Here is a 24,916-nt window from a genome sequence, read left to right as displayed (position 1 = left end):
AGTGTACCTGGCAGTGGGCTGATGAGAGTGCTGTGGTGAAGTGTTCCTGACAGTGGACTGATGTGAGTGTTGGGGTGAATTGTTCTTGGCGGTGGAGCAGTGCGAGTGCTGGGGTGAAGTGTTCCTGACAGTGGACTGATGTGAGTGTTGGGGTGAATTGTTCTTGGCGGTGGAGCAGTGCGAGTGCTGGGGTGAAGTGTTCCTGACAGTGGACTGATGTGAGTGTTGGGGTGAATTGTTCTTCATGGTGGACTAATGCGAGTGCTGGGGTGAAGTGCTCTTGATGGTGGAGCGATGCGAGTGCTGGGGTGAAGTGTTCTTAACAGTGGGCTGATGCGAGTGCTGGGGTGAAGTGTTCTTGATGGTGGAGCGATGCAAGTGCTGGGGTGAAATGTTCTTGATGGTGGAGCGATGCGAGTGCTAGGGTGAAGTGTCCTTGACAGTGGGCTGATGCGAGTGCTGGGGTGAAGTGTTCCTGACAGTGGACTGATGCGAGTGCTGGGGTGAAATGTTCTTCACGGTGGACTGATGCGAGTGCTGGGGTGAAGTGTTCTTGATGGTGGAGCGATGCGTGTGTTGGATGAAGTGTTCTTCACAGTTAGCTGATGGGAGTGCTGGGGTGACGTGTTCCTGGCAGTGGGCTGATGCGAGTGCTGTGGTGAAGTGTTCCTGACAGTGGACTGATGCGAGTGCTGGGGTGAAGTGTTCTTGACAGTTGGCTGATGCGAGTGCTGGGGTGAAGTGTTCTTGATGGTGGAGCGATGCGAGTGTTGGATGAAGTGTTCTTCACAGTTAGCTGATGCGAGTGCTGGGGTGACGTGTTCCTCGCAGTGGGCTGATGCGAGTGCTGTGGTGAAGTGTTCCTGACAGTGGACTGATGCGAGTGCTGGGGTGAAGTGTTCTTGACAGTGGGCTAATGCGAGTGCTGTGGTGAAGTGTTCCTGACAGTGGGCTAATGCGAGTGCTGTGGTGAAGTGTTCCTGACAGTGGACTGATGCGAGTGTTGGGGTGAATTGTTCTTGGCGGTGGAGCGGTACGAGTGCTGGGGTGAAGTGTTCCTGACAGTGGACTGATGCTATTGCTGGGGTGAAGTGTTCTTGATGGTGGAGTGTTGCGAGTGCTGGGGTGAAGTGTTCTTGGCAGTGGGCTGATGCGAGTGCTGTGGTGAAGTGTTCCTGGCAGTGGGCTGATGCGAGTGCTGTGGTGAAGTGTTCCTAACAGTGGACTGATGCGAGTGTTGGGGTGAATTGTTCTTGTCGGTGGAGCGGTACGAGTGCTGGGGTGAAGTGTTCCTGATAGTGGACTGATGCGATTGCTGGGGTGAAGTGTTCTTGATGGTGGAGTGTTGTGAGTGCTGGGGTGAAGTGTTCTTGACAGTGGGCTGATGCGAGTGCTGGGGTGAAGTGTTCTTGATAGTTGCCTGATGTGAGTGCTGGGGTGAAGTGTTCCTGGCAGTGGGCTGATGCGAGTGCTGTGGTGAAGTGTTCCTGACAGTGGACTGATGCGAGTGCTGGGGTGAAGTGTTCTTGACAGTGGGCTAATGCAAGTGCTGTGGTGAAGTGTTCCTGACAGTGGACTGATGAGAGTGCTGGGGTGAAGTGTTCTTGACAGTTGGCTGATGCGAGTGCTGGGGTGAAGTGTTCCTGGCAGTGGGCTGATGCGAGTGCTGTGGTGAAGTGTTCCTGACAGTGGACTGATGAGAGTGCTGGGGTGAAGTGTTCTTGACAGTTGGCTGATGCGAGTGCTGGGGTGAAGTGTTCCTGGCAGTGGCTGATGCGAGTGCTGTGGTGAAGTGTTCCTGACAGTGGACTGATGCGAGTGCTGGGGTAAAATGTTCTTGGCAGTGGGCTAATGCGAGTGCTGTGGTGAAGTGTTCCTGACAGTAGATTGATGCGAGTGCTGGGTGAAGTGTTCTTGACGGTGGAGTGGTGCGAGTGCTGGGGTGAAGTGTTCTTGATGGTGGAGCAATGCGAGTGCTGGGTGAAGTGTTCTTGACGGTGGAGTGGTGCGAGTGCTGGAGTGAAATGTTCTTCATGGTGGACTGATGCGAGTGCTGGAGTGAAGTGTTCTTGACGGTGGAGCGATGCGCGTGCTGTGGTAAAATGTTCTTGACGATGGACTGATGCAAGTGCTGGGGGAAATGTTCTTGACGGTGGAGCAATGCGCGTTCTGGGGTGAAAAGTTTTTGACGATGGACTGATGCAGGTGCTGGGGTGAAATGTTCTTGACGGTGGAGCGATGCGCGTGCTGGCGTGAAATGTTCTTGACAGTGGAGTATATGTGGCATTCGATTGGTTGTTTCTAGAACGCGTTACACTCCACTTGGGCGGACTCGAGAGGCTGAGGGTGGTCGAGGAAAGGAGGGAGCAGCAGAGGGGAGGAGGTAACACAATGGTACTTGTATAGTGCTTTACACCGCATCCTTCACCTGTACACTCCTAAACCCCAGCCCGCTGGGCAATCAACCTGTAGAATCGATCGATTGGGAATCGAGTCAGATCTGGATCCATTGCCTGGTGCCCAGAGGCCATTTCTAGAAGTGTTTCCGGAGCACTCTCATCTTGTGTTGCTTCATGTGTGGTAACTGTGGTGGAGCAATTATGGTGGGACGCCGTGGGTGGCCTGTGTGTGTTGGCAGAATGTGCAGAAAAGCACAGTGTTGCAAAAGGCAATGACGAGGAATAAAGACCATGTCCACTCAGAGGTAAGTATAGTATTAAAATAAATATTTATCTCACAATGGTCAAACCCACTGTGAAAAAAACAGCCTTCCTACTTAGTGGGCAAAACGATGTACTAGACAACCAAAGGAAGGTATATCGCTGTGTGTCAGATTATCGCTCTTCAAAGGAAGGAACTCTGGAGTCTTAAACAAACCACAGACCCCCATCTCACCACCTATTCATTATCAAATGTATTCCAAAACATTACTATTGAAATTCATACACATTAATGATCATACAAAATATACTAAAATACATTAATAACACTTGCAACACAATACAGTAATGTGTTTGCATATGTAGAAATACATAACAACAAACATCAATTCTAGTATCATTTCAATTCAATGTCACCAAAGCGTATGTTGCTCAATTTCTTGCTATCCCAACATTCGTAATAGGCTTAAAATGATAGGCCAACTTGTCCATGTTTCTGTCGCGTCGGCTCAAATCTGCCGGACATTCATCAGGGGCATTCTGAAAATCATTATGTATATCTTGTGGCGTATTCTCTCTCCCTGGTCTGTGATGAGGCTCCCTACTTGGATAAAAGACACACATATCTTTAATAAAAAACTTCCCTTCAGTAGGTCTTATCATTAGACCACTTCAATGGACCCTATCCCCAGGGGTAACCCAGTATACTTATCTATAGTGTACCTAAGTGGTTATCCTAAATATCCTTCTTAAGACCCACGAACAATCATGTATGTTGTACTTCACTGTCCCCCTTTAGTAGGGAGGTACTAGACTATCCTCCTCTTGCTTCCCTGAAAAGAAACAACCCTACTGACGCTGTCTTCATCTAGGAACTACTCATTCTCCCTACTTAACAAAGGCTTCCAGAAACTGTATTGCACTTTTCTCCTAGTTTCTTCTAAGAGGAAGAATACTCTTTAGTACACTGAGTCAGGATGTACACTGAAATATATTCAGTGCACACCATGCAGAGGAATCCCCCCGTGTAGCTTACTCTCACCTGCCATGCGTAATGTAAACATTATAATGCACTACTAACTTCAAAGACCCTAGATGTCATCTTTGGATCCCTATGATGCTCCTTATCATCATAGTGTGAAATACTTCTTCTAAGTCTCTAAAGCTTGATCACTTCCTGATACCAATCATCTGGTCCTACAAGGGAACCCAGAAAGCCTTATACATTTCCCCAACTTGAATGTATACACTATGTAGCCACTTTATTCCCACTTTAGGGTCCTCACCTATTGTATGGAGCCTCTTCCTTCTGGTGCCCTGTATTCTGCCATTCGCGCAAATTCCAAATGGCCAGCAATTTATAGCCGTGTCGTGACGTCATTGCGCTGCGCAATGACGTAATCATGCGCACCCATGCCCAGAAAACATAGTCACCCGCACAATGTAAAAAATACAATAGCGGCACTCTGTGACCACTCCAGAAATATAAACATAGTGCCTTACTAATTTAGCCACAGTTCCCACTTGTTCCAAAATGTGGTATATCTGTGTACTATTAGCGGGTTCTATTGTTTACATCCAAGCTCGCTGGTATCTACAGACACACTTTCTCAGGGTTCAGTGACATGGTAATGTGTTTACTTATTAACCCAACCGCAGGGAAATAGCAGGCAAGTAAGGCATAGCACATTCTTAATGCCTATTTATTAGTTTCAGAATTGTTATACTGGGCCACAGTATCTCAAAATTACAGAAGGCAAACCTCATTTTAATACTTATCTTCCTGGTGGCACAGTAAGCCTTTTATTGCGATACCCCAAAAATAAATAAAATACATGCTTCATTGTGGGAGGCATGTTTTTATACAGAGACTAAATTGATACACTTACAAAGAAATGAAGCCATACCACCACGACACAGGACATTAGTGATTCAATACCATGTTACTGTGAGAATATACACATCTTTTATCGGATAGATCGCTTATCACAATTCGATTGGGTATAATCTTCACAAAGAAGTCCAACGTGTATATATAATACACCCAATGTATGCAACCAACCTTATCACCAGTGCCAATTAAACTGGGTCTGGTCACAATAGGGGGGACGCTCATGTATTTTCAGGTCCCCCATACTGCATATGCAATCTCATGGCTTTACCACTACTGTTCAGTAACAGAAATGATACACAGAAGTTATCCATTAGGTCACATTGTGCCATTCAATGCTCTCATTGAGGCCACTAATATGGCTATTAGTCAAATAAATCGGTTTTGTTCCAAATGTAACAATGTTTTATTGATGGTGGAATTGCTGTGCAGTCACAATTAGCTTTCAGGATGGAAGCAAAGGTGCCTCCAACCCCAGCGCTGAAGAGATCTCACCATTACAGGGGGTCTGCCGGAAGGTGGGGCGACCGCGATCATAGCGATGAATAGCACCATCACATATCGCCATCCCTCACGGTCCTACCTGTAACGGAAGGTATTCTCCTCTGCCCTGCTCCCTACCGCTGTGCCCCACTGCTAGGAAGGTGTTCTCCCCTGCCCCCTCCCGCCATGCCCCACTGCTAGGAAGGTGTTCTTCCCTGCTCCCTTCCGCCATGCCCCACTGCTAGGAACGTGTTCTCCCCTGCCCTGCTTTCTTCCACCGCGCCCCACTGCTGGGAAGGTATTCTCCTCTGCCCTGCTCCCTTCCGCCATGCCCCACTGCTCGGAAGGTATTCTCCTCTGCCCTGCTCCCTTCTGCCATGGTCCTCTGCTAGGAAGGTATTCTCCTCTGCCCTGCTCCTTTCCGCCATGCCCCACTGCTCGGAAGGTATTCTCCTCTGCCCTGCTCCCTTCTGCCATGCCCCTCTGCTAGGAAGGTATTCTCCTCTGCCCTGCTCCCTTCCACCATGCCCCTCTGCTAGGAAGGTATTCTCCTCTGCCCTGCTCCCTTCCGCCATGCCTCTCTGCTAGGAAAGTATTCTCCTATGCCCTGCTCCCTTCCACTATTCCCCACTGCTAGGAAGGTATTCTCCTCTGCCCTGCTCCCTCCCGCCATTCCCCACTGCTAGGAAGGTATTCTCCTCTGCCCTGCTCCCTTCCACCGTGCCCCACTGCTAGGAAGGTTTTCTCCCCTGCCCTGCCCCCTTCCATCATCCCCACTGCTAGGAAGGTGTTCTCCCCTGCCCTGCTTTCTTCCACCGTGCCCCACTGCTCGGAAGGTATTATCCTCTGCCCTGCTCCCTTCCACCATGCCCCACTGCTAGGAAGGTATTCTCCTCTGCCCTGCTCCCTTCCGCCATGCCGCACTGCTAGGAAGGTATTCTCCTCGGCCTGCTCCCTTCCGCCATGCCCCACTGCTAGGAATGTATTCTCCTCTGCCCTGCTCCCTTCCGCCATGCCCCATTGCTATGAAGGTATTCTACTCTGCCCTGATCTCTTCCGCCATACCCCACTGCTTGGAAGATATTCTCCTCTGCCCTGCTCCCTTCCGTCATGCCCCACTGCTCGGAAGGTATTCTCCTCTGCTCTGCTCCCTTCCGCCATGCCCCACTGCTTGGAAAGGTATTCTCCTTGGCCCTGCTCCCTTCCGCCATGCCCCACTGCTAGGAATGTATTCTCCTCTGCCCTGCTCCCTTCCGCCATGCCCCACTGCTCGGAAGGTATTCTCCTCTGCCCTGCTCCCTACCGCCGTGCCCCACTGCTCGGAAGGTGTTCTCCCCTGTCCTGCTCCCTTCCGCCGTGCCCCACTGCTAGGAAGGTATTCTACTCTGCCTGCTCCCTTCCACCGTGCCCCACTGCTAGGAAGGTGTTCTCCCCTACTCCCTTCCACCGTGCCCCACTGCTACGAAGGTGTTCTCCTCTGCCTGCTCCCTTCCACCGTGCCCCACTGCTAGGAAGGTGTTCTCCTCCGCCCTGCTCCCTTCCGCCATGCCGCACTGCTAGGAATATATTCTCCTCTGCACTCTCTCCCTTCCGCCATGCCCCACTGCTAGGAAAGTATTCTCCTCCGCCCTGCTCCCTTCCGCCATGCCGCACTGCTAGGAAGGTATTCTCCTCGGCCCTGCTTCCTTCCGCCATGCCCCACTGCTAGGAATATATTCTCCTCTGCACTCTCTCCCTTCCGCCATGCCCCACTGCTAGGAAGGTATTCTCCTCCGCCCTGATCCCTTCCGCCATGCCCCATTGCTATGAAGGTATTCTACTCTGCCCTGATCTCTTCCGCCATACCCCACTGCTCGGAAGATATTCTCCTCTGCCCTGCTCCCTTCCGTCATGCCCCACTGCTCGGAAGGTATTCTCCTCTGCTCTGCTCCCTTCCGCCATGCCCCACTGCTTGGAAAGGTATTCTCCTTGGCCCTGCTCCCTTCCGCCATGCCCCACTGCTAGGAATGTATTCTCCTCTGCCCTGCTCCCTTCCGCCATGCCCCACTGCTCGGAAGGTATTCTCCTCTGCCCTGCTCCCTACCGCCGTGCCCCACTGCTAGGAAGGTTTTCTCCCCTGTCCTGCTCCCTTCCGCCGTGTCCCACTGCTAGGAAGGTATTCTACTCTGCCTGCTCCCTTCCACCGTGCCCCACTGCTAGGAAGGTGTTCTCCCCTACTCCCTTCCACCGTGCCCCACTGCTACGAAGGTGTTCTCCTCTGCCTGCTCCCTTCTGCCGTGCCCCACTACTAGGAAGGTGTTCTCTCTTGCCCTGCTCCCTTCCGCCATGCCCCACTGCTAGGAATATATTCTCCTCTGCACTCTCTCCCTTCCGCCGTGCCGCACTGCTAGGAAGGTATTCTCCTCGGCCCTGCTTCCTTCCGCCATGCCGCACTGCTAGGAAGGTATTCTCCTCGGCCCTGCTCCCTACTGCCGTGCCCCACTGCTAGGAAGGTGTTCTCCCCTGTCCTGCTCCCTTCCGCCGTGCCCCACTGCTAGGAAGGTATTCTACTCTGCCTGCTCCCTTCCACCGTGCCCCACTGCTAGGAAGGTGTTCTCCCCTACTCCCTTCCACCGTGCCCCACTGCTACGAAGGTGTTCTCCTCTGCCTGCTCCCTTCTGCCGTGCCCCACTACTAGGAAGGTGTTCTCTCTTGCCCTGCTCCCTTCCGCCATGCCCCACTGCTAGGAATATATTCTCCTCTGCACTCTCTCCCTTCCGCCGTGCCGCACTGCTAGGAAGGTATTCTCCTCGGCCCTGCTTCCTTCCGCCATGCCGCACTGCTAGGAAGGTATTCTCCTCGGCCCTGCTCCCTACCGCCGTGCCCCACTGCTAGGAAGGTGTTCTCCCCTGTCCTGCTCCCTTCCGCCGTGCCCCACTGCTAGGAAGGTATTCTACTCTGCCTGCTCCCTTCCACCGTGCCCCACTGCTACGAAGGTGTTCTCCTCTGCCTGCTCCCTTCTGCCGTGCCCCACTACTAGGAAGGTGTTCTCTCTTGCCCTGCTCCCTTCCGCCATGCCCCACTGCTAGGAATATATTCTCCTCTGCACTCTCTCCCTTCCGCCGTGCCGCACTGCTAGGAAGGTATTCTCCTCGGCCCTGCTTCCTTCCGCCATGCCGCACTGCTAGGAAGGTATGCTCCTCGGCCCTGCTTCCTTCCGCCATGCCGCACTGCTAGGAAGGTATTCTCCTCGGCCCTGCTTCCTTCAGCCATGCCGCACTGCTAGGAAGGTATTCTCCTCGGCCCTGCTTCCTTCCACCATACCCCACTGCTAGGAATGTATTCTCCTCTGCCCTCTCTCCCTTCCGCCATGCCCCACTGCTAGGAAGGTATTCTCCTCCGCCCTGATCCCTTCCGCCATGCCCCACTGCTAGGAATGTATTTTCCTCGGCCCTGCTTCCTTCCGCCATGCCCCACTGCTAGGAAGGTATTCTCCTCCGCCCTGATGCCTTCAGCCATGCCCCACTGCTAGGAATATATTCTCCTCTGCACTCTCTCCCTTCCGCCATGCCCCACTGCTATGAAGGTTTTCTCCTCCGCCCTGCTTCCTTCCGCCATGCCCCACTGCTAGGAAGGTATTCTCCTCGGCCCTGCTCCCTTCCGCCATGCCGCACTGCTAGGAAGGTATTCTCCTCCTCCCTGCTCCCTTCCGCCATGCCCCACTGCTAGGAATATATTCTCCTCTGCACTCTCTCCCTTCCGCCATGCCCCACTGCTAGGAATATATTCTCCTCTGCACTCTCTCCCTTCCGCCATGCCCCACTGCTATGAAGGTTTTCTCCTCCGCCCTGCTTCCTTCCGCCATGCCCCACTGCTAGGAAGGTATTCTCCTCGGCCCTGCTCCCTTCCGCCATGCCGCACTGCAAGGAAGGTATTCTCCTTGGCCCTGGTTCCTTCCGCCATGCCCCACTGCTAGGAAGGTATTCTCCTCCGCCCTGATCCCTTCCGCCGTGCCCCACTGCAAGGAAGGTATTCTCCTCGGCCCTGCTTCCTTCCGCCATGCCCCACTGCTAGGAAGGTATTCTCCTCCGCCCTGATCCCTTCCGCCATGCCCCACTGCTAGGAAGGTATTCTCCTCGGCCCTGCTCCCTTCCGCCATGCCCCACTGCTAGGAATATATTCTCCTCTGCACTCTCTCCCTTCCGCCGTGCCCCACTGCTAGGAAGGTATTCTCCTCCGCCCTGATCCCTTCCGCCATGCCCCACTGCTACGAAGGTATTCTCCTCCGCCCTGCTTCCTTCCGCCATGCCGCACTGCTAGGAAGGTATTCTCCTCCGCCCTGATCCCTTCCGCCATGCCCCACTGCTAGGAAGGTATTCTCCTCAGCCCTGCTCCCTTCCGCCATGCCCCACTGCTATGAAGGTATTCTCCTCCGCCCTGCTTCCTTCCGCCATGCCCCACTGCTAGGAAGGTATTCTCCTCCGCCCTGCTTCCTTCCGCCATGCCCCACTGCTATGAAGGTATTCTCCTCCGCCCTGCTTCCTTCCGCCATGCCGCACTGCTAGGAAGGTATTCTCCTCGGCCCTGCTCCCTTCCGCCATGCCCCACTGCTAGGAAGGTATTCTCCTCCGCCCTGCTTCCTTCCGCCATGCCGCACTGCTAGGAAGGTATTCTCCTCGGCCCTGCTCCCTTCCGCCATGCCCCACTGCTAGGAATATATTCTCCTCTGCACTCTCTCCCTTCCGCCATGCCCCACTGCTAGGAAGGTATTCTCCTCCGCCCTGATCCCTTCCGCCATGCCCCACTGCTATGAAGGTATTCTCCTCCGCCCTGCTTCCTTCCGCCATGCCCCACTGCCAGGAAGGTATTCTCCTCCGCCCTGCTTCCTTCCGCCATGCCCCACTGCTATGAAGGTATTCTCCTCCGCCCTGCTTCCTTCCGCCATGCCGCACTGCTAGGAAGGTATTCTCCTCGGCCCTGCTCCCTTCCGCCATGCCCCACTGCTAGGAAGGTATTCTCCTCGGCCCTGCTCCCTTCCGCCGTGCCCCACTGCTAGGAATATATTCTCCTCTGCACTCTCTCCCTTCCGCCATGCCCCACTGCTAGGAAGGTATTCTCCTCCGCCCTGATCCCTTCCGCCATGCCCCACTGCTATGAAGGTATTCTCCTCCGCCCTGCTTCCTTCCGCCATGCCGCACTGCTAGGAAGGTATTCTCCTCGGCCCTGCTCCCTTCCGCCGTGCCCCACTGCTAGGAATATATTCTCCTCTGCACTCTCTCCCTTCCGCCATGCCCCACTGCTAGGAAGGTATTCTCCTCTGCCCTGATCCCTTCCGCCATGCCCCACTGCTATGAAGGTATTCTCCTCGGCCCTGCTTCCTTCCGCCGTGCCCCACTGCTAGGAAGGTATTCTCCTTGGCCCTGCTCCCTTCCACCATGCCCCACTGCTAGGAAAGTATTCTCCTCTGCACTCTCTCCCTTCCGCCATGCCCCACTGCTAGGAAGGTATTCTCCTCGGCCCTGATCCCTTCCGCCATGCCCCACTGCTAGGAAGGTATTCTCCTCGGCCCTGATCCCTTCCGCCATGCGGCACTGCTAGGAAGGTATTCTCCTCCGCCCTGCTCCCTTCCGTCGTGCTCCACTGCTCGGAAGGTATTCTCCTCGGCCCTGCTTCCTTCCGCCGTACCGCACTGCTAGGAAGGTGTTCTCCTCCGCCCTGCTCCCTTCCGCCGTGCCGCACTGCTAGGAAGGTATTCTCCTCCGCCCTGATCCCTTCCGCCATGCCGCACTGCTAGGAAGGTATTCTCCTCCGCCCTGATCCCTTCCGCCATGCCCCACTGCTAGGAAGGTATTCTCCTCCGCCCTGATCCCTTCCGCCATGCCCCATTCCTGCAGATGCCACGGCCCACCCCCATTTTCAACACAATAGGTAGATCTGGTGGAACGGCACGGCACGGCACGGCACGCTTTCATGACTAATGAGGTGGATTGGCCACAGTGAAAACCTGACAGAGAGCCCCCACAAGTGGCCACCATCCTTGTGCCAGGCAGAAGCCGTAGCTTTTCCCCAAAGGAAGGATCCTCTAATTCAATAAGAAACGAGATGCCTGCTCGCTTCTTTAAACACAAGCCACATGTTTGCATATTTCTAATCTCCGTGTGCAGGTGTTTCTGTGTGTGCATATTAAATAGACTGAGGCACGTGTCGGGGTGAAAGGGACATAGCTGGATAGGGGTCCATCCCCACTCCAACTATAATGCAGTTTCCGAAAGCATGGCTAGGCTGGCTGGCCTATAGCGAAATCATGGGCGTCTCGCAGAGGTGGGTAGAACTGCGAGCCGTGTCATTCACATGTCTTCACATAAGCCTGTTAGTAACCCACTGTTTCCTTACTATCTAGGCCAGCTTGCCCGAGTGTACAGTAATGTCGCGTCTATGAAAAAGTGCAGGCCTCATGCCCCCCTCCTCGCATTATTATAGAGCACCTTCCTCCCCCCGCGCCCCATCCCCACTAGCCAGAGAAAGCCCAATACAGTCATATTCTATCTTCTGTGTTGGCTTCAGTGCGGCCTGACGCTGGGCTCCTGTCCGGAGCTCGCCGCCCCCGCTCCTGCAGTGCCCAATAGGCATCATGCGTGTGTATTGCTCAAAGGTGTAGCCGACAGTGGCTTCACTAGAGGGCTGGGGAGGCGTACTCAGCTTCCCTGGTGCCACCCCGTTTGAGTGGTGTCTCCCGGTGCGTTATGCAACCCCTGTGCTACCGATTAACACCACTGGGTGTATTTTAACGTAACTTACGTTAATTGAAAAAAAAACTGTAAAGGAGCTTGCTCCTTTTACGTGGAGGAGTAGTGACCTCAAACAAAATCTCACAGAATCCATTGAAAGATCAACATAGTACCTACGGCCAATTGTTGTATCTGCTCCTCATGGTCTTGGATTGCACTTTTGGGTTTTGTTCTCGAATATATAATCTTGAGGGATGTCAGAGTAACACAATTCATGCGCAGCATGACTCGAAATAGACATGAATTCATAAAATAAATTGAAGTAAAATAAAGTTTAAAACATAAATGAAGAATATTATTGATATCATAATACATACCAAGAAATATTACAATGAATAATAACATAACACATAGGTACATTAAAAAAAAAGTAAGATATTTTGTTAGAGAAAGGGGGCTTACTCAAATGAATTTCTGTTTCTGTTTTTTCTTATGTATATATTTTCTTATTGTAAGCAGCCTGTCTTGGGCCTTTTCTGCAGCTAATTGTATGTTATCATTGTTGAAATATACATTAGGGGTCATTACGAGTTTGGAGGTATTTCAGAGGTACATCCTCTGAAATACCACCAAACAGATTTATAGTTACCACCACGTGGTCCTGTGGATTTATCACGGGATTACAAGTGGTAGTAGGTTGTGGAAATCCCTATTTTCTGGAGTCCATAGGACTTCATTGGGAATTTTTGGTGGAATTACCACCGGTGGAATTACGAGTGGTAATTCCAGCAGTTTTTCAGAGGAAAAATGGAGGATTCACTTCCAGCATCATACTTAAGGTGCATCCTCCACTTTTCCTCCCGAAATCAGCGGAATTACCATTCATTATTCCACTGGTAGTAATTCCGCTAAAAGTTGTAATTTGGTGCTGTGGGAAAAATAGAGTTAACTGAATGACCTCCACATTTTTCTCACACTGCCAAACTCGTAATGGGGTCCATTGTGTTCTCCTGGAAGATAAACTTGAAGTCTTATTGTTGTATGTGTAAGGCAACAGCTCCCTTTAGCTGCGATAACTTAAAATACACATTTTGTTCGCCTGGAATATGTACTTGAAGTCTTTTTGTTTTATACACATGGCAACAGCTCCCTCTAGTGACGATAACAGGCAAAGCAGGAAGGACGGCTTCGGAACAAACATACAGCAGCTGCCCTTACATTATATAGTATGATATGGGCAAATATGTTATGTTACTGGGATTTGTACCAGACATCCCCTGCCATCTACTGGTCTCCAGGTGCTCTGGCAGATCTGAAACCAGGGGCTGCCTTAGAGAGAAATTGCGAGATAGCTGCGCTGTTGTGTTGATGCGTGCCGCTTGAAAGTACCTAGGTTCTGTGTGAAGCATGTTTCTACATGTGCTTTATCAGTGCAAAGAAGCATTTGTTTCCAGGAGAGACCTCATGCATTTGTAGGTGTGTAGTTTGTGATTGTATAGATTGTGTTTGGAGGGACAATTGCGACGGCTGCGTAGTTGTAGCTGTGCAGGCAACATAGTTGGCATGTATGTGGTGTGTTTGAGTGTAGAAGGGGCAGAATTGGGTCCACCACTGTTCCAGTTCGGCTGGAATGTCTGATGTACTGGGAGTGAAAGAGGATGGCTTTGCTAAACCAGATAAGTTGGTTTCTGTAGAACTATCTTTATCTGAAAAGTAAGCCTTCAATCTGACTTTTCTCAAAATGTTTTTTACCTCGCTGGTAAGAGTCATCGCACTAGGCGTTTGTGTAGGCACAAAAGAGGCCCCGTTTAAGAATGGACAACTCGGGCTCTGTAAGTTCCCGTGATGATAGATTAAGAACAGGTAACGATTCATTTACCAACGGTACGCCCGATTCCGTACTTGGAAGCCTCGGTGGGTTAACCATTGTGGGGGTGGGGGGGGCATTCTGCATCTGCATGTGCGGGTAGCACTGCCTTGTGAGAAATGTCTGCGGCCTCTGCAGCCGCCCCTTCCTCAAACAGGGTGATCTCCCGTAGTGGAATTGGTGGCCTCCTCATTGCTAGAGTTACTGGAGGAGGTATCCGAAAAAGTCACCCATCTTTTTCTGGCCATACCAGTATTCTGGCCACTATTCTGTTTCCAAAAGGTTTGAGGACTGAAATCTTCTGCCAGATACGGTTATACTAGTTCCTTTTTGAACAGAGAAATGTCTTTTTTTAATTTATTTGTCTTTTTTCCAATGGTTACATTTTTAAATTCTTGAAAAGATGCATCTATTTGTTCAAGTTTTTGTTTTGTATCAGCTATCAACACATTATTCAAGAACTGTTTTTCTTTCCCCACTAGTGTTTCCTTCATGTTTCCGCTTACTCTTTGAGCTGTAGTTATTGGAAGCACCAGTAGATCTCTACTACACTTAGTCGCCATCTTTTATTCTGCATCATCTAGAAACAGACAGGGAATAATCTTCACGTGCAACCCTTGTCGTACTATGCTAGACTTGAAATATTCCTTTAATACACGTCCGTGCATTTCTGGACGGAATTGTTTCTTTTTTAGCCTAAGTAGTGCTTCACTTGAAGTACTGTTGTCTTGATTGGGTAATTCTAAGTTTTCAAAAAATGAAGGACCTTCAATAAATTGAGCTATTTGTGCTTCTGTAAAAGAGATTGTCTCTGATTCGGCCATGAGGTAGTTCTGCTGCACCGTCCAAGGTAGTAGGGCAGACACTCTGGAACAGAATACTTAATAAAGAACAGCACATATACAACAGGGGAGGGGAGGGTGGGCCTACCCTCACTGTGGTTACGCCTGTAGCTCCTTCATGGCTCCTAGACGGCCTCAAAGCATAGGGTGCAGGGGAAAGAGGGAGGCAGGATTAGGGTCACAGGAAAATGCCAGTGTCAATTGCAAAGTTGTTTTGCATAGTGCAAAGCTGCCATTGGTTTGGCTGTGCAGCGCTTTGCACGTATCAGAGAGTGAACTTGCTGTGCAGCTCTGTGTTCTTTATAGGGGGCAGTACTTGTTACCCAAGCCTCGGCACATCACAATGTGGTATGCTGGTTACTGGTAAAGCGCCTTGTGCCACAATAAGGCCATCTCACAGCACTGGGGGTGAGGAGCGGGTAGGAGTACAGGAGTCTTTTCTGAAATGAAACTGGGCACAGCAGTGCGGGGGTGGGGGAGGGGCACACGCACGCATGTGACGCACGGGTGTGCGTTAAAGCTGTCAGTGTGAGGATGGGTAGCACCAATGCTGCTAAGGGCCTTTCTCAAAATGTAGGCAATGCTCCCGACTTGGAAGAATCTAAGCAAAAAGGGTGAAAGGAGGGGCACAGCGATGTGCATGCAGGCCCCCTCCCTGTTACAGGTGGTGGGGTCCCTCGGAGTACCCATCGAATAGCCTCCGGGCGCTATAGCTCCGGATCAAGGATGGGGATGAGGGAACGCCTGTGGGTAATGAGGGGGAGTGTTCCTGACCTGGAACTCTAATCACAAAGGGTGAAAGGAGGGGCACAGCAACGTGCATGCAGCCCCCCTCCCTGTTACAGGTGGCGGGGTCCCTCGGAGTACCCTTGGAATAGCCTCCGGGCGCTACAGCTCCGAATCAAGGATGGGGATGAGGGAACGCCTGTGGGTAATGAGGGGAAGTGTTCCTGACCTGGAACTCTAATCACAAAGGTGAAAGGAGGGGCACGCAATGGTGCATGGGAGTTTCATGTTTCCTGGTGTTACTGCTCTTCTTCTGGGTGCTCCGATCTAAGGACAGTCTCTCAGTTCTTGGCTCCACCGTCTGTGGGATATAGCGCCCAGCACGCTTCTGGCCTCAGACTTGGGATATAGCGCCCAGCACGCTTCTGGCCTCAGACTTGGGATATAGCGCCCAGCACGTTTCTGGCCTCAGACTTGGGATATAGCGCCCAGCACGCTTCTGGCCTCAGACTTGGGATATAGCGCCCAGCACGCTTCTTGGCTTTCATATATAGTCGCATAGCCCCTTCCTTCTACTCCCCCTCTGCTGCCTTCCAGCCTACTCTTCTCTTCACCCCTAGCACGTTGAGGCAGCCTGACAGGGCTCTAAAGCGCTATTCAAGCCACAACATAACACACTAGCTTGGCAAGTAAACAGCTCCCATTCATAAAGTGTCTGGCTGTCTCTGCGAGGCGCTATATGCATGCAGATATTGTTACGGCCTATCACAGCAGCAGGTTGGCATCGAGGCAGATGGGGGAATATTTGGAAGTATAGAGACACGCAGACTGGTGCGGACACAGAGATGTGCAGGGAGGCGGTTCTGGGTGTTTTTGCTGCCCACATTTTCACCACAGCATTTTTTTTGACCGCATTATGAAGTATTTATTTGGTGTAACATATAGGGGAGACCCTGCACACTTTCAAGACCCCACTCACCCCATGCCGTGCCCCATATTGACTCACACAAACAGTGTCCCTGCATTTTGCGGAAAACATTTGGTAACACATCCTGCTGTGAGTTCTCCTGGATAGAAAGTCTAGAAAGCCCGGTAGACGGGCAGACAAGTGCATGCATGGATGGCCTGGGGCCCGGTGCATTGTGGGACTTGTAGTCCGCGCCCTGCAGCTGGGCACGGCTGAAGAGTTCATGGGAGAGGGCGGGTGCACGCATGCAGCAGGTGTGTGTGTGTGTGTGTGTGCAGGCGAGTGCAGGCAGGCGCAGCTCCAGGCTAGCGTTGTTGGACATGTTTGCAGGGCTCCCTGCTCTCTGCATCTGGCCCGCCTCTGCCGGCTGCACTCTCTTGGCGCTCCCCCCTGCACGCCTGTGCCCTGCGCCCTCTGCTGTGTCGCAAGGCCCAGATTAGTCACCCACATTTTAATTCCGTCCTGTGATGTGGCTTTCGCCCGGCACCTGCCAAACAGGCCGAGCGGCTGTGGGTGCCGGGGAGCCAGGGAGGGCGATACCGGAACCCGGGGCAGGCGTGCCGGGCACACACTGCGCTCTGCACCGCGGGCAGCACCGCTTCCATTCTGCCACCCTCCCGCCCCTCTCCCCTGGCATAGAGACCCTGTATGCTGCCGGTAGGGCGTCCTGGCGCCCCCTGTCGGAGACACTGTACACTGCTGCCTTGTCTTGCTTGCCCGTGTGTCGTGGAGTGCATCGCTAGATTTCGGGGTGCAGGGCCGCTTCTCCTGACATGTCTTTTCGTCGCATCCCCAGGGAACCCCGCAAGGTGATCCTGCACAAGGGCGCCACCGGCCTGGGCTTCAACATCGTGGGCGGCGAAGACGGCGAGGGTATCTTCGTGTCCTTCATCCTGGCGGGGGGGCCCGCCGACCTGAGCGGCGAGCTGCGGAGAGGGGACCGCATCCTGTCGGTGAGTACCTGCCTCCTGGCACCCGGGGATGGGGGTAACTGCTTCCTGGCGCTCGGGGAAGAGGGGATGGGGTAACTGCCTCCTGGCACTCAGGGCGGTGGGCGGGGGGGGGCTGCCTCCTGGCACTCAAGGGATGGTGTACCTGCCTCCTGGCAGTCGGGTGGTGGGGGTAGCTGCCTCCTGGCACCCGGGGATGGGGGTAACTGCCTCCTGGCACTCGGGGATGGGGATAACTGCCTCCTGGCACTCAGGGGGTGCGGGTAGCTCCCTTCTGGCACGCAAGGGATGGGGGTACCTGCCTCCTATCACTCGGGGGATGGGGTACCTGCCTCCTGGCACTCAGGGCCGGGGGCGGGGGGGAGTGGGGTTGGCTGCCTCCTGGCACTCAAGGGATGGAGTACCTGCCTCCTGGCACTCAAGGGATGGGGTACCTGCCTCCTGGCAGTCGGGTGGTGGAGGTAGCTGCCTCCTGGCACTCAGGGGGTGGGGGTAGCTGCCTCATGGCACTCGGAGATGGGGGAAGCTGCCTCCTGGCACTCAGGGGGTGGGGGTAGCTGCCTCCTGGCACTCGGGGATGGGGGTAACTGCCTCCTGGCACTCAGGGGCTGGGGGTAGCTGCCTCCTGGCACTCAAGGGATGGAGTACCTGCCTCCTGGCACTCAAGGGATGGGGTACCTGCCTCCTGGCAGTCGGGTGGTGGAGGTAGCTGCCTCCTGGCACTCAGGGGGTGGGGGTAGCTGCCTCATGGCACTCGGAGATGGGGGAAGCTGCCTCCTGGCACTTGGGAGGTGTGTGGGTACCTGCCTCCTTGCACTCGGGGGATGGGGGTACCTTCCTCAAAACACTCAGGGTACGGGGATACCTTCCTTCTTGGCACCCAAAGGATGGGAATATCTTCCCCCATGGCACTCAGGGATGGGAGTACCTTCCTCCGTGGTACTCAGGGGATGGGGGACCTTCCTCATGGCGCTCAGGGGATATGAGTACCGTCCTCCATGGTGCTCAGGGGATATGAGTACCGTCCTCCATGGTGCTCAGGGGATTTATTTTTTTATTTATTGTTTGCTTGTTAGGTGCTTATACAGCAAATTAATTCTGTTTCAAAGCGCCCACAGGGCAACAGGGAGGGGACATGGGATTGAAGTACTTTAAACACAAATATGAATACAGTGGGGACAGGAATGAACAAACCTACTATGCCTTGTGAGTATTCAGAACGTGCAAGAGCAGCAAGGAAGCGGACAGTGGGAGTAGGTGCTGGGGTGTCCGTGCTCGTGGGTGAGACACAGATGAAGTGCAAGGTATGGTAAGTACTACATGACCTGGAGTCACATTGGGTGGCAAAGTGCAGGTCTCCAGGGTGGAGGGTGTGCCGAGGCCAGTGCTGCGGGTAGACAGAAGCTGAGAAGACTGGGTGTGACGGGTCAGGGGCCCAGAGGATGCATAAGGGTCCAAGACACCAATCACAGCAATTTTTAGAGTAGCAGAGGAAGGAAGAAGGGAAGGAGGAGGAGAAGAGGAAAGTTTCGAGGTGCTTTCAGAATTTAAGATGGTCCTGTTCAAGACGCAGCAGGAGGGGGAGGCTGTTCCATAGGAGGTAGCCAGCCGAGCAAAGCGAGCAACCCCCTTCCCTCTATTCAGAGAAACGCTTTACACACAAGGAGTTGAGGCCAGAGGAACGTAGAGGTCTAGAAGGAGAGTATTTTGTAAGAGAGTTGCAGATAGTAAGATCTCTGGCCGCAGACAGCCTTTTGGATGATGCAGAGGGATTTGACTTTGATCCGTGCAGCAATCGGGAGGCATTGAAGACGTTTTAGGGCAGGATAGATGCAGTCCCTGGGCTTAAGGTCAAGGATAAGTCTTTCTGCCTTATTCTGGATTAGCTCAAGGGATCACAGGGTGGACAACGGTAGATTAAGAAGGAGGTTATTGCAATAGTCAAGCCTAGAGAGAACCAGGGCTCGGGAAACATTGAGCCTGTGGGGGAAAGTGAGAAACAAGAGAATTCCTTTGAGAAGGAAGAGTTGAAAGTGGGACTTCTTAGTGATGTCCTGAGTGTGAGGGAGGAAGGAGAGAGAGGAGTCAAAGATGACTCCAAGGTTTCTGGCTTCAGAAGAAGAGGGAGAGCCCATGGATGGAGGCCAGAGAGAAGGGAAGAAGGAGGGATCAGAGGTCCCAAATTGGAAGGATACCGGTTTTGCTGGCATTGAGGCAGAGATCATTGGAAGTGCACCAGGCCTGGAAGGCAGATAGGTGGTCAGGGATGAGGGAATGTGCGAGTGAGTCAGCAGGAAGTCTGAAAAAGAATTGAGTGTCATCTGCATAACACTGGAAGTTGGGGGAGAAGGAGGAGATGTGGAGTGCCAGCTGAGCAAGGTAGATGTTAAAAAGCCAGGGGGAGAGGATAGAACCCTGGGGGACACCACAGGTGGAGAAGAAATATGAGAGGAGATGGTGCCAGGATGATTTGGGAATAGCAGTGCGTTAGGAAGGAGGTCAGCCACTCCAGTGCCAATTTCTGAGATACCAAGTGTATCGTGGAGCCTTTACAGTAGGATAGAATGGTTGGGGGTGCCTTCCTCATGGCACTTGGGGGAGGTGAGTACCTTCCTCCATGGCACTCAGGGGATGGGGGTACCTTCCTCCATGGCACTTTAAGTGATGGGAGTACCTTCCTCCATGGCACTCAGGGGATGGAGATACCTTCCTCCATGACACTCGGGGGAGTACCTTCCTCCATGACACTCGGGGGATGGGGGTACCTTCCTCCATGGCACTCAAGTGATCGGAGTACCTTCCTCCATGACACTCGGGGGATGGGGGTACCTTCCTCCATGGCACTCAAGTGATCGGAGTACCTTCCTCCATGACACTCGGGGGATGGGAGAACCTTCCTCATGGCATCCAGGGGTTGGAGATACCTTCTTCCATGACACTCGGGGGATGGGAGTACCTTCCTCCATGGCACTCGGGGGCTGGGTGTACCTTCCTCCATGGCACTCAGGTGATGGGGGTACCTTCCTCCATGGCACTCGGCGGATGGAAGTACCGTCCTCCATGGCACTTAGGGGATGGGAGTACCTTCCTCCATGACACTCGGGGGATGGGAGTACCTTCCTCATTGCACTCGGGGGCTGGGTGTACCTTCCTCCATGGCACTCAGGTGATGGGGGTACCTTCCTCCATGGCACTCGGCGGATGGAAGTACCCTCCTCCATGGCACTTAGGGGATGGGAGTACCTTCCTCCATGACACTCGGGGGATGGGAGTACCTTCCTCATGGCATCCACGGGTTGGAGATACCTTCCTCAATGACACTCGGGGGATGGGAGTACCTTCCTCCATGGCACTCAGGTGATGGGGTTACCTTCCTCCATGGCACTCGGCGGATGGGAGTACCCTCCTCCATGGCACTTAGGGGATGGGATTACCTTCCTCCATGGCACTCTGGGGATGGGAGTACCTTCCTTCATGGCACTCAGGGGATGAGGGTATGTTCATCCATGGCACTCTGGGGATGGGAGTACCTTCGTCCATGGCACTTAGGGGATGGGAGTACCTTCCTCCATGGCACTCGGGGGATGGGAGTACCTTCCTCCATGGCACTTAGGGGATGGGAGTACCTTCCTCCATGGCACTCGGGGGATGGGAGTACCTTCTTCAATGACACTCTGGGGATGGGAGTAACTTCCTTCATGGCACTCAGGGGATGGGGGTACGTTCATCCATGGCACTCTGGGGATGGGAGTACCTTCCTCCATGGCACTCAGGTGATGGAAGTAACCTCCTCCATGGCACATGGGGGATGGGAGTACCTTCCTCCATGACACTCGGCGGATGGGAGTACCCTCCTCCATGGCACTTGGGGGATGGGAGTACCTTCCTCCATGACACTCGGCGGATGGGAGTACCCTCCTCCATGGCACTTGGGGGATGGGAGTACCTTCCTCCATGACACTCGGGGGATGGGAGTACCTTCCTCCATGGCACTCGGGGGATGGGAGAACCTTCCCCCATGGCACTCGGGGATGGGAGTACCTTCCCCCATGGCACTCGGGGGATGGGAGTACCTTCCCTAATGGCACTCGGGGGATGGGAGTACCTTCCCTAATGGCACTCGGGGGATGGGAGTACCTTCCCTCATGGCACTCGGGGGATGGGAGTACCTTCCCCCATGGCACTCAGGGGATGGGGGTACGTTCATCCATGGCACTCTGGGGATGGGAGTACCTTCCCCCATGGCACTCAGGTGATGGAAGTACCCTCCTCCATAGCACTTAGGGGATGGGAGTACCTTCCCCCATGACACTCGGCGGATGGAAGTACCCTCCTCCATAGCACTTGGGGGATGGGAGTACCTTCCTCCATGACACTCGGGGGATGGGTGTACCCTCCTCCATAGCACTCGGGGGATGGGAGTACCTTCCTCCATGGCACTCGGGGGATGGGTGTACCCTCCTCCATGGCACTCGGGGGATGGGAGTACCTTCCCCCATGGCACTCGGGGGATGGGAGTACCTTCCTCCATGGCACTCGGGGGATGGGAGTACCTTCCCCCATGGCACTCGGGGGATGGGAGTACCTTCCTCCATGGCACTCGGGGGATGGGAGTACCTTCCCCCATGGCACTCGGGGATTGGAGTACCTTCCCCCATGGCACTCGGGGGATGGGAGTACCTTCCCCCATGGCACTGGGGGATGGGAGTACCTTCCCCCATGGCACTCGGGGGATGGGAGTACCTTCACCCATGGCACTCGGGGGATGGGAGTACCTTCCCCCATGGCACTCAGGGGATGGGGGTACGTTCATCCATGGCACTCTGGGGATGGGAGTACCTTCCTCCATGGCACTCAGGTGATGGAAGTACCCTCCTCCATAGCACTTAGGGGATGGGAGTACCTTCCTCCATGACACTCGGCGGATGGAAGTACCCTCCTCCATAGCACTTAGGGGATGGGAGTACCTTCCTCCATGACACTCGGCGGATGGAAGTACCCTCCTCCATAGCACTTAGGGGATGGGAGTACCTTCCTCCATGACACTCGGGGGATGGGAGTACCCTCCTCCATGGCACTCGGGGGATTGGAGTACCTTCCCCCATGGCACTCGGGGGATGGGAGTACCTTCCTCCATGGCACTCGGGGGATGGGAGTACCTTCCCCCATGGCACTCGGGGGATTGGAGTACCTTCCCCCATGGCACTCGGGGGATGGGAGTCCCTTCCCCCAGGGCACCCGAGGGATGGGAGTTGGGGTCAGAGCGAAGGAAGGAAGGACGTTCCTGGCTGAGACGGAACCGTTCTGCCTTCGTCTCCCTCGCTCAGCAACTCTGGCATCCATTTCGCTATTTCGGGCAGTGCACTGTAAGACGTATCACATCCCTCTTCCCCACCCTCGAAGAGCCCACCCTGTTTTGCTTGCCTCCAATGTGCTAAAAAATGAATAATGAAATTGTATAACACTTAGAGGCCTGCCGGAGTCCAGCCTCTAAGCGCGGGACTGGGTATCGAACCCCTGCTGCTTGGTATGTTCTTGCTTCCAAGACACGTGCGTTTCCCCTGAACTATCCCCCGCGCCCCATGCTACCCCTTCTACTCCTTATGCCACTGTACTCTCGTATCATTTCAATCTTTTCTTGCCTCCGGGGTTTCCGGAGCTTAATGTAAACGCAGACGTGCCCTGTAGGAGAAATTTATGGGGCAACCATTAATGCGGGGAGTTGCCCCCCCAATCAAAAACATCACACCAATATAGCTATCTATATTATTCAATCTATCCCTGTTTGTGAACCACATGACGCCACTACCAGTCCTCACCCCTGTGCAATATATAAGCCAAGAAAATATATATATATATTTAATAATTCATATGTCAAATTATTATTTGCATAACACACCTGTGTGGCCCAAATGCTCTGCCTCATTCCTGACCTGCAGCACCCCCTGCTCCCCCATACCTGGACCATCACACCTCAGTCACTGTGCCTCATTCCTGACCTGCAGCACCCCCTGCTCCCCCATACCTGGAGCATCACACCTCAGTCACTGTGCCTCATTCCTGACCTGCCGCACCCCCTGCTCCCCCATACCTGGAGCATCACACCTCAGTCACTGTGCCTCATTCCTGACCTGCCGCACCCCCTGCTCTCCCATACCTGGACCATCACACCTCAGTCACTGTGCCTCATTCCTGACCTGCAGCACCCCCTGCTCCCCCATACCTGGAGCATCACACCTCAGTCACTGTGCCTCATTCCTGACCTGCAGCACCCCCTGCTCCCCCATACCTGGAGCATCACACCTCAGTCACTGTACCTCATTCCTAACCTGCTGCACCCCCTGCTCCCCCATACCTGGAGCTTCACACCTCAGTCACTGTGCCTCATCCCTGACCTGCAGCACCCCCTGCTCCCCCATACCTGGAGCATCACACCTCAGTCACTGTACCTCATTCCTGACCTGCAGCACCCCCTGCTCCCCCATACCTGGAGCATCACACCTCAGTCACTGTGCCTCATCCCTGACCTGCAGCACCCCCTGCTCCCCCATACCTGGAGCATCACACCTCAGTCACTGTGCCACATCCCTGACCTGCAGCACCCCCTGCTCCCCCATACCTGGAGCATCACACCTCAGTCACTGTGCCTCATCCCTGACCTGCAGCACCCCCTGCTCCCCCATACCTGGAGCATCACACCTCAGTCACTGTGCCTCATCCCTGACCTGCAGCACCCCCTGCTCCCCCATACCTGGAGCATCACACCTCAGTCACTGTGCCTCATCCCTGACCTGCAGCACCCCCTGCTCCCCCATACCTGGAGCATCACACCTCAGTCACTGTGCCTCATTCCTGACCTGCTGCACCCCCTGCTCTCCCATACCTGGAGCATTACACCTCAATCACTGTGCCTCATCCCTGACCTGCAGCACCCCCTGCTCCCCCATACCTGGAGCATCACACCTCAGTCACTGTGCCTCATTCCTGACCTGCCGCACCCCCTGCTCTACCATACCTGGACCATCACAGCTCAGTCATTGTACCTCATTCCTGACCTGCAGCACCTCCTGCTCTCCCATACCTGGACCATCACAGCTCAGTCATTGTACCTCATTCCTGACCTGCAGCACCCCTTGCTCTCCCATACCTGGACCATCACACCTCAGTCACTGTGCCTCATTCCTGACCTGCAGCACCCCCTGCTCCCCCATACCTGGAGCATCACACCTCAGTCACTGTGCCTCATTCCTGACCTGCAGCACCCCCTGCTCCCCCATACCTGGAGCATCACACCTCAGTCACTGTACCTCATTCCTCACCTGCTGCACCCCCTGCTCCCCCATACCTGGAGCTTCACACCTCAGTCACTGTGCCTCATCCCTGACCTGCAGCACCCCCTGCTCCCCCATACCTGGAGCATCACACCTCAGTCACTGTACCTCATTCCTGACCTGCAGCACCCCCTGCTCCCCCATACCTGGAGCATCACACCTCAGTCACTGTGCCTCATCCCTGACCTGCAGCACCCCCTGCTCCCCCATACCTGGAGCATCACACCTCAGTCACTGTGCCACATCCCTGACCTGCAGCACCCCCTGCTCCCCCATACCTGGAGCATCACACCTCAGTCACTGTGCCACATCCCTGACCTGCAGCACCCCCTGCTCCCCCATACCTGGAGCATCACACCTCAGTCACTGTGCCTCATCCCTGACCTGCAGCACCCCCTGCTCCCCCATACCTGGAGCATCACACCTCAGTCACTGTGCCTCATTCCTAACCTGCTGCACCCCCTGCTCTCCCATACCTGGAGCATTACACCT

At 54.1% G+C, this 24,916-nt stretch overlaps 1 protein-coding gene across 10 annotated transcripts in view; it reads left to right on the top strand.

Annotated features, from left to right (window-relative positions):
• DLG3 (discs large MAGUK scaffold protein 3) overlaps window positions 1-24,916 on the top strand; it is a 2,111,742-nt gene that overhangs the window by 1,276,916 nt on the left and 809,910 nt on the right. For all 10 annotated transcript variants that reach the window (XM_069612439.1, XM_069612441.1, XM_069612436.1 and 7 more), the window contains one exon: window positions 16,940-17,096. In XM_069612439.1, the coding sequence (XP_069468540.1) occupies window positions 16,940-17,096 (157 nt within the window). The remainder of the gene's footprint in view (window positions 1-16,939; window positions 17,097-24,916) is intronic.

This window comes from Ambystoma mexicanum, chromosome 5p (assembly GCF_040938575.1).
Source record: "Ambystoma mexicanum isolate Mex_15411 chromosome 5p, UKY_AmexF1_1, whole genome shotgun sequence".
NCBI classification, from domain to species: domain Eukaryota; kingdom Metazoa; phylum Chordata; class Amphibia; order Caudata; family Ambystomatidae; genus Ambystoma; species Ambystoma mexicanum.
This window is presented reverse-complemented; position numbering and strand designations above follow the sequence as displayed.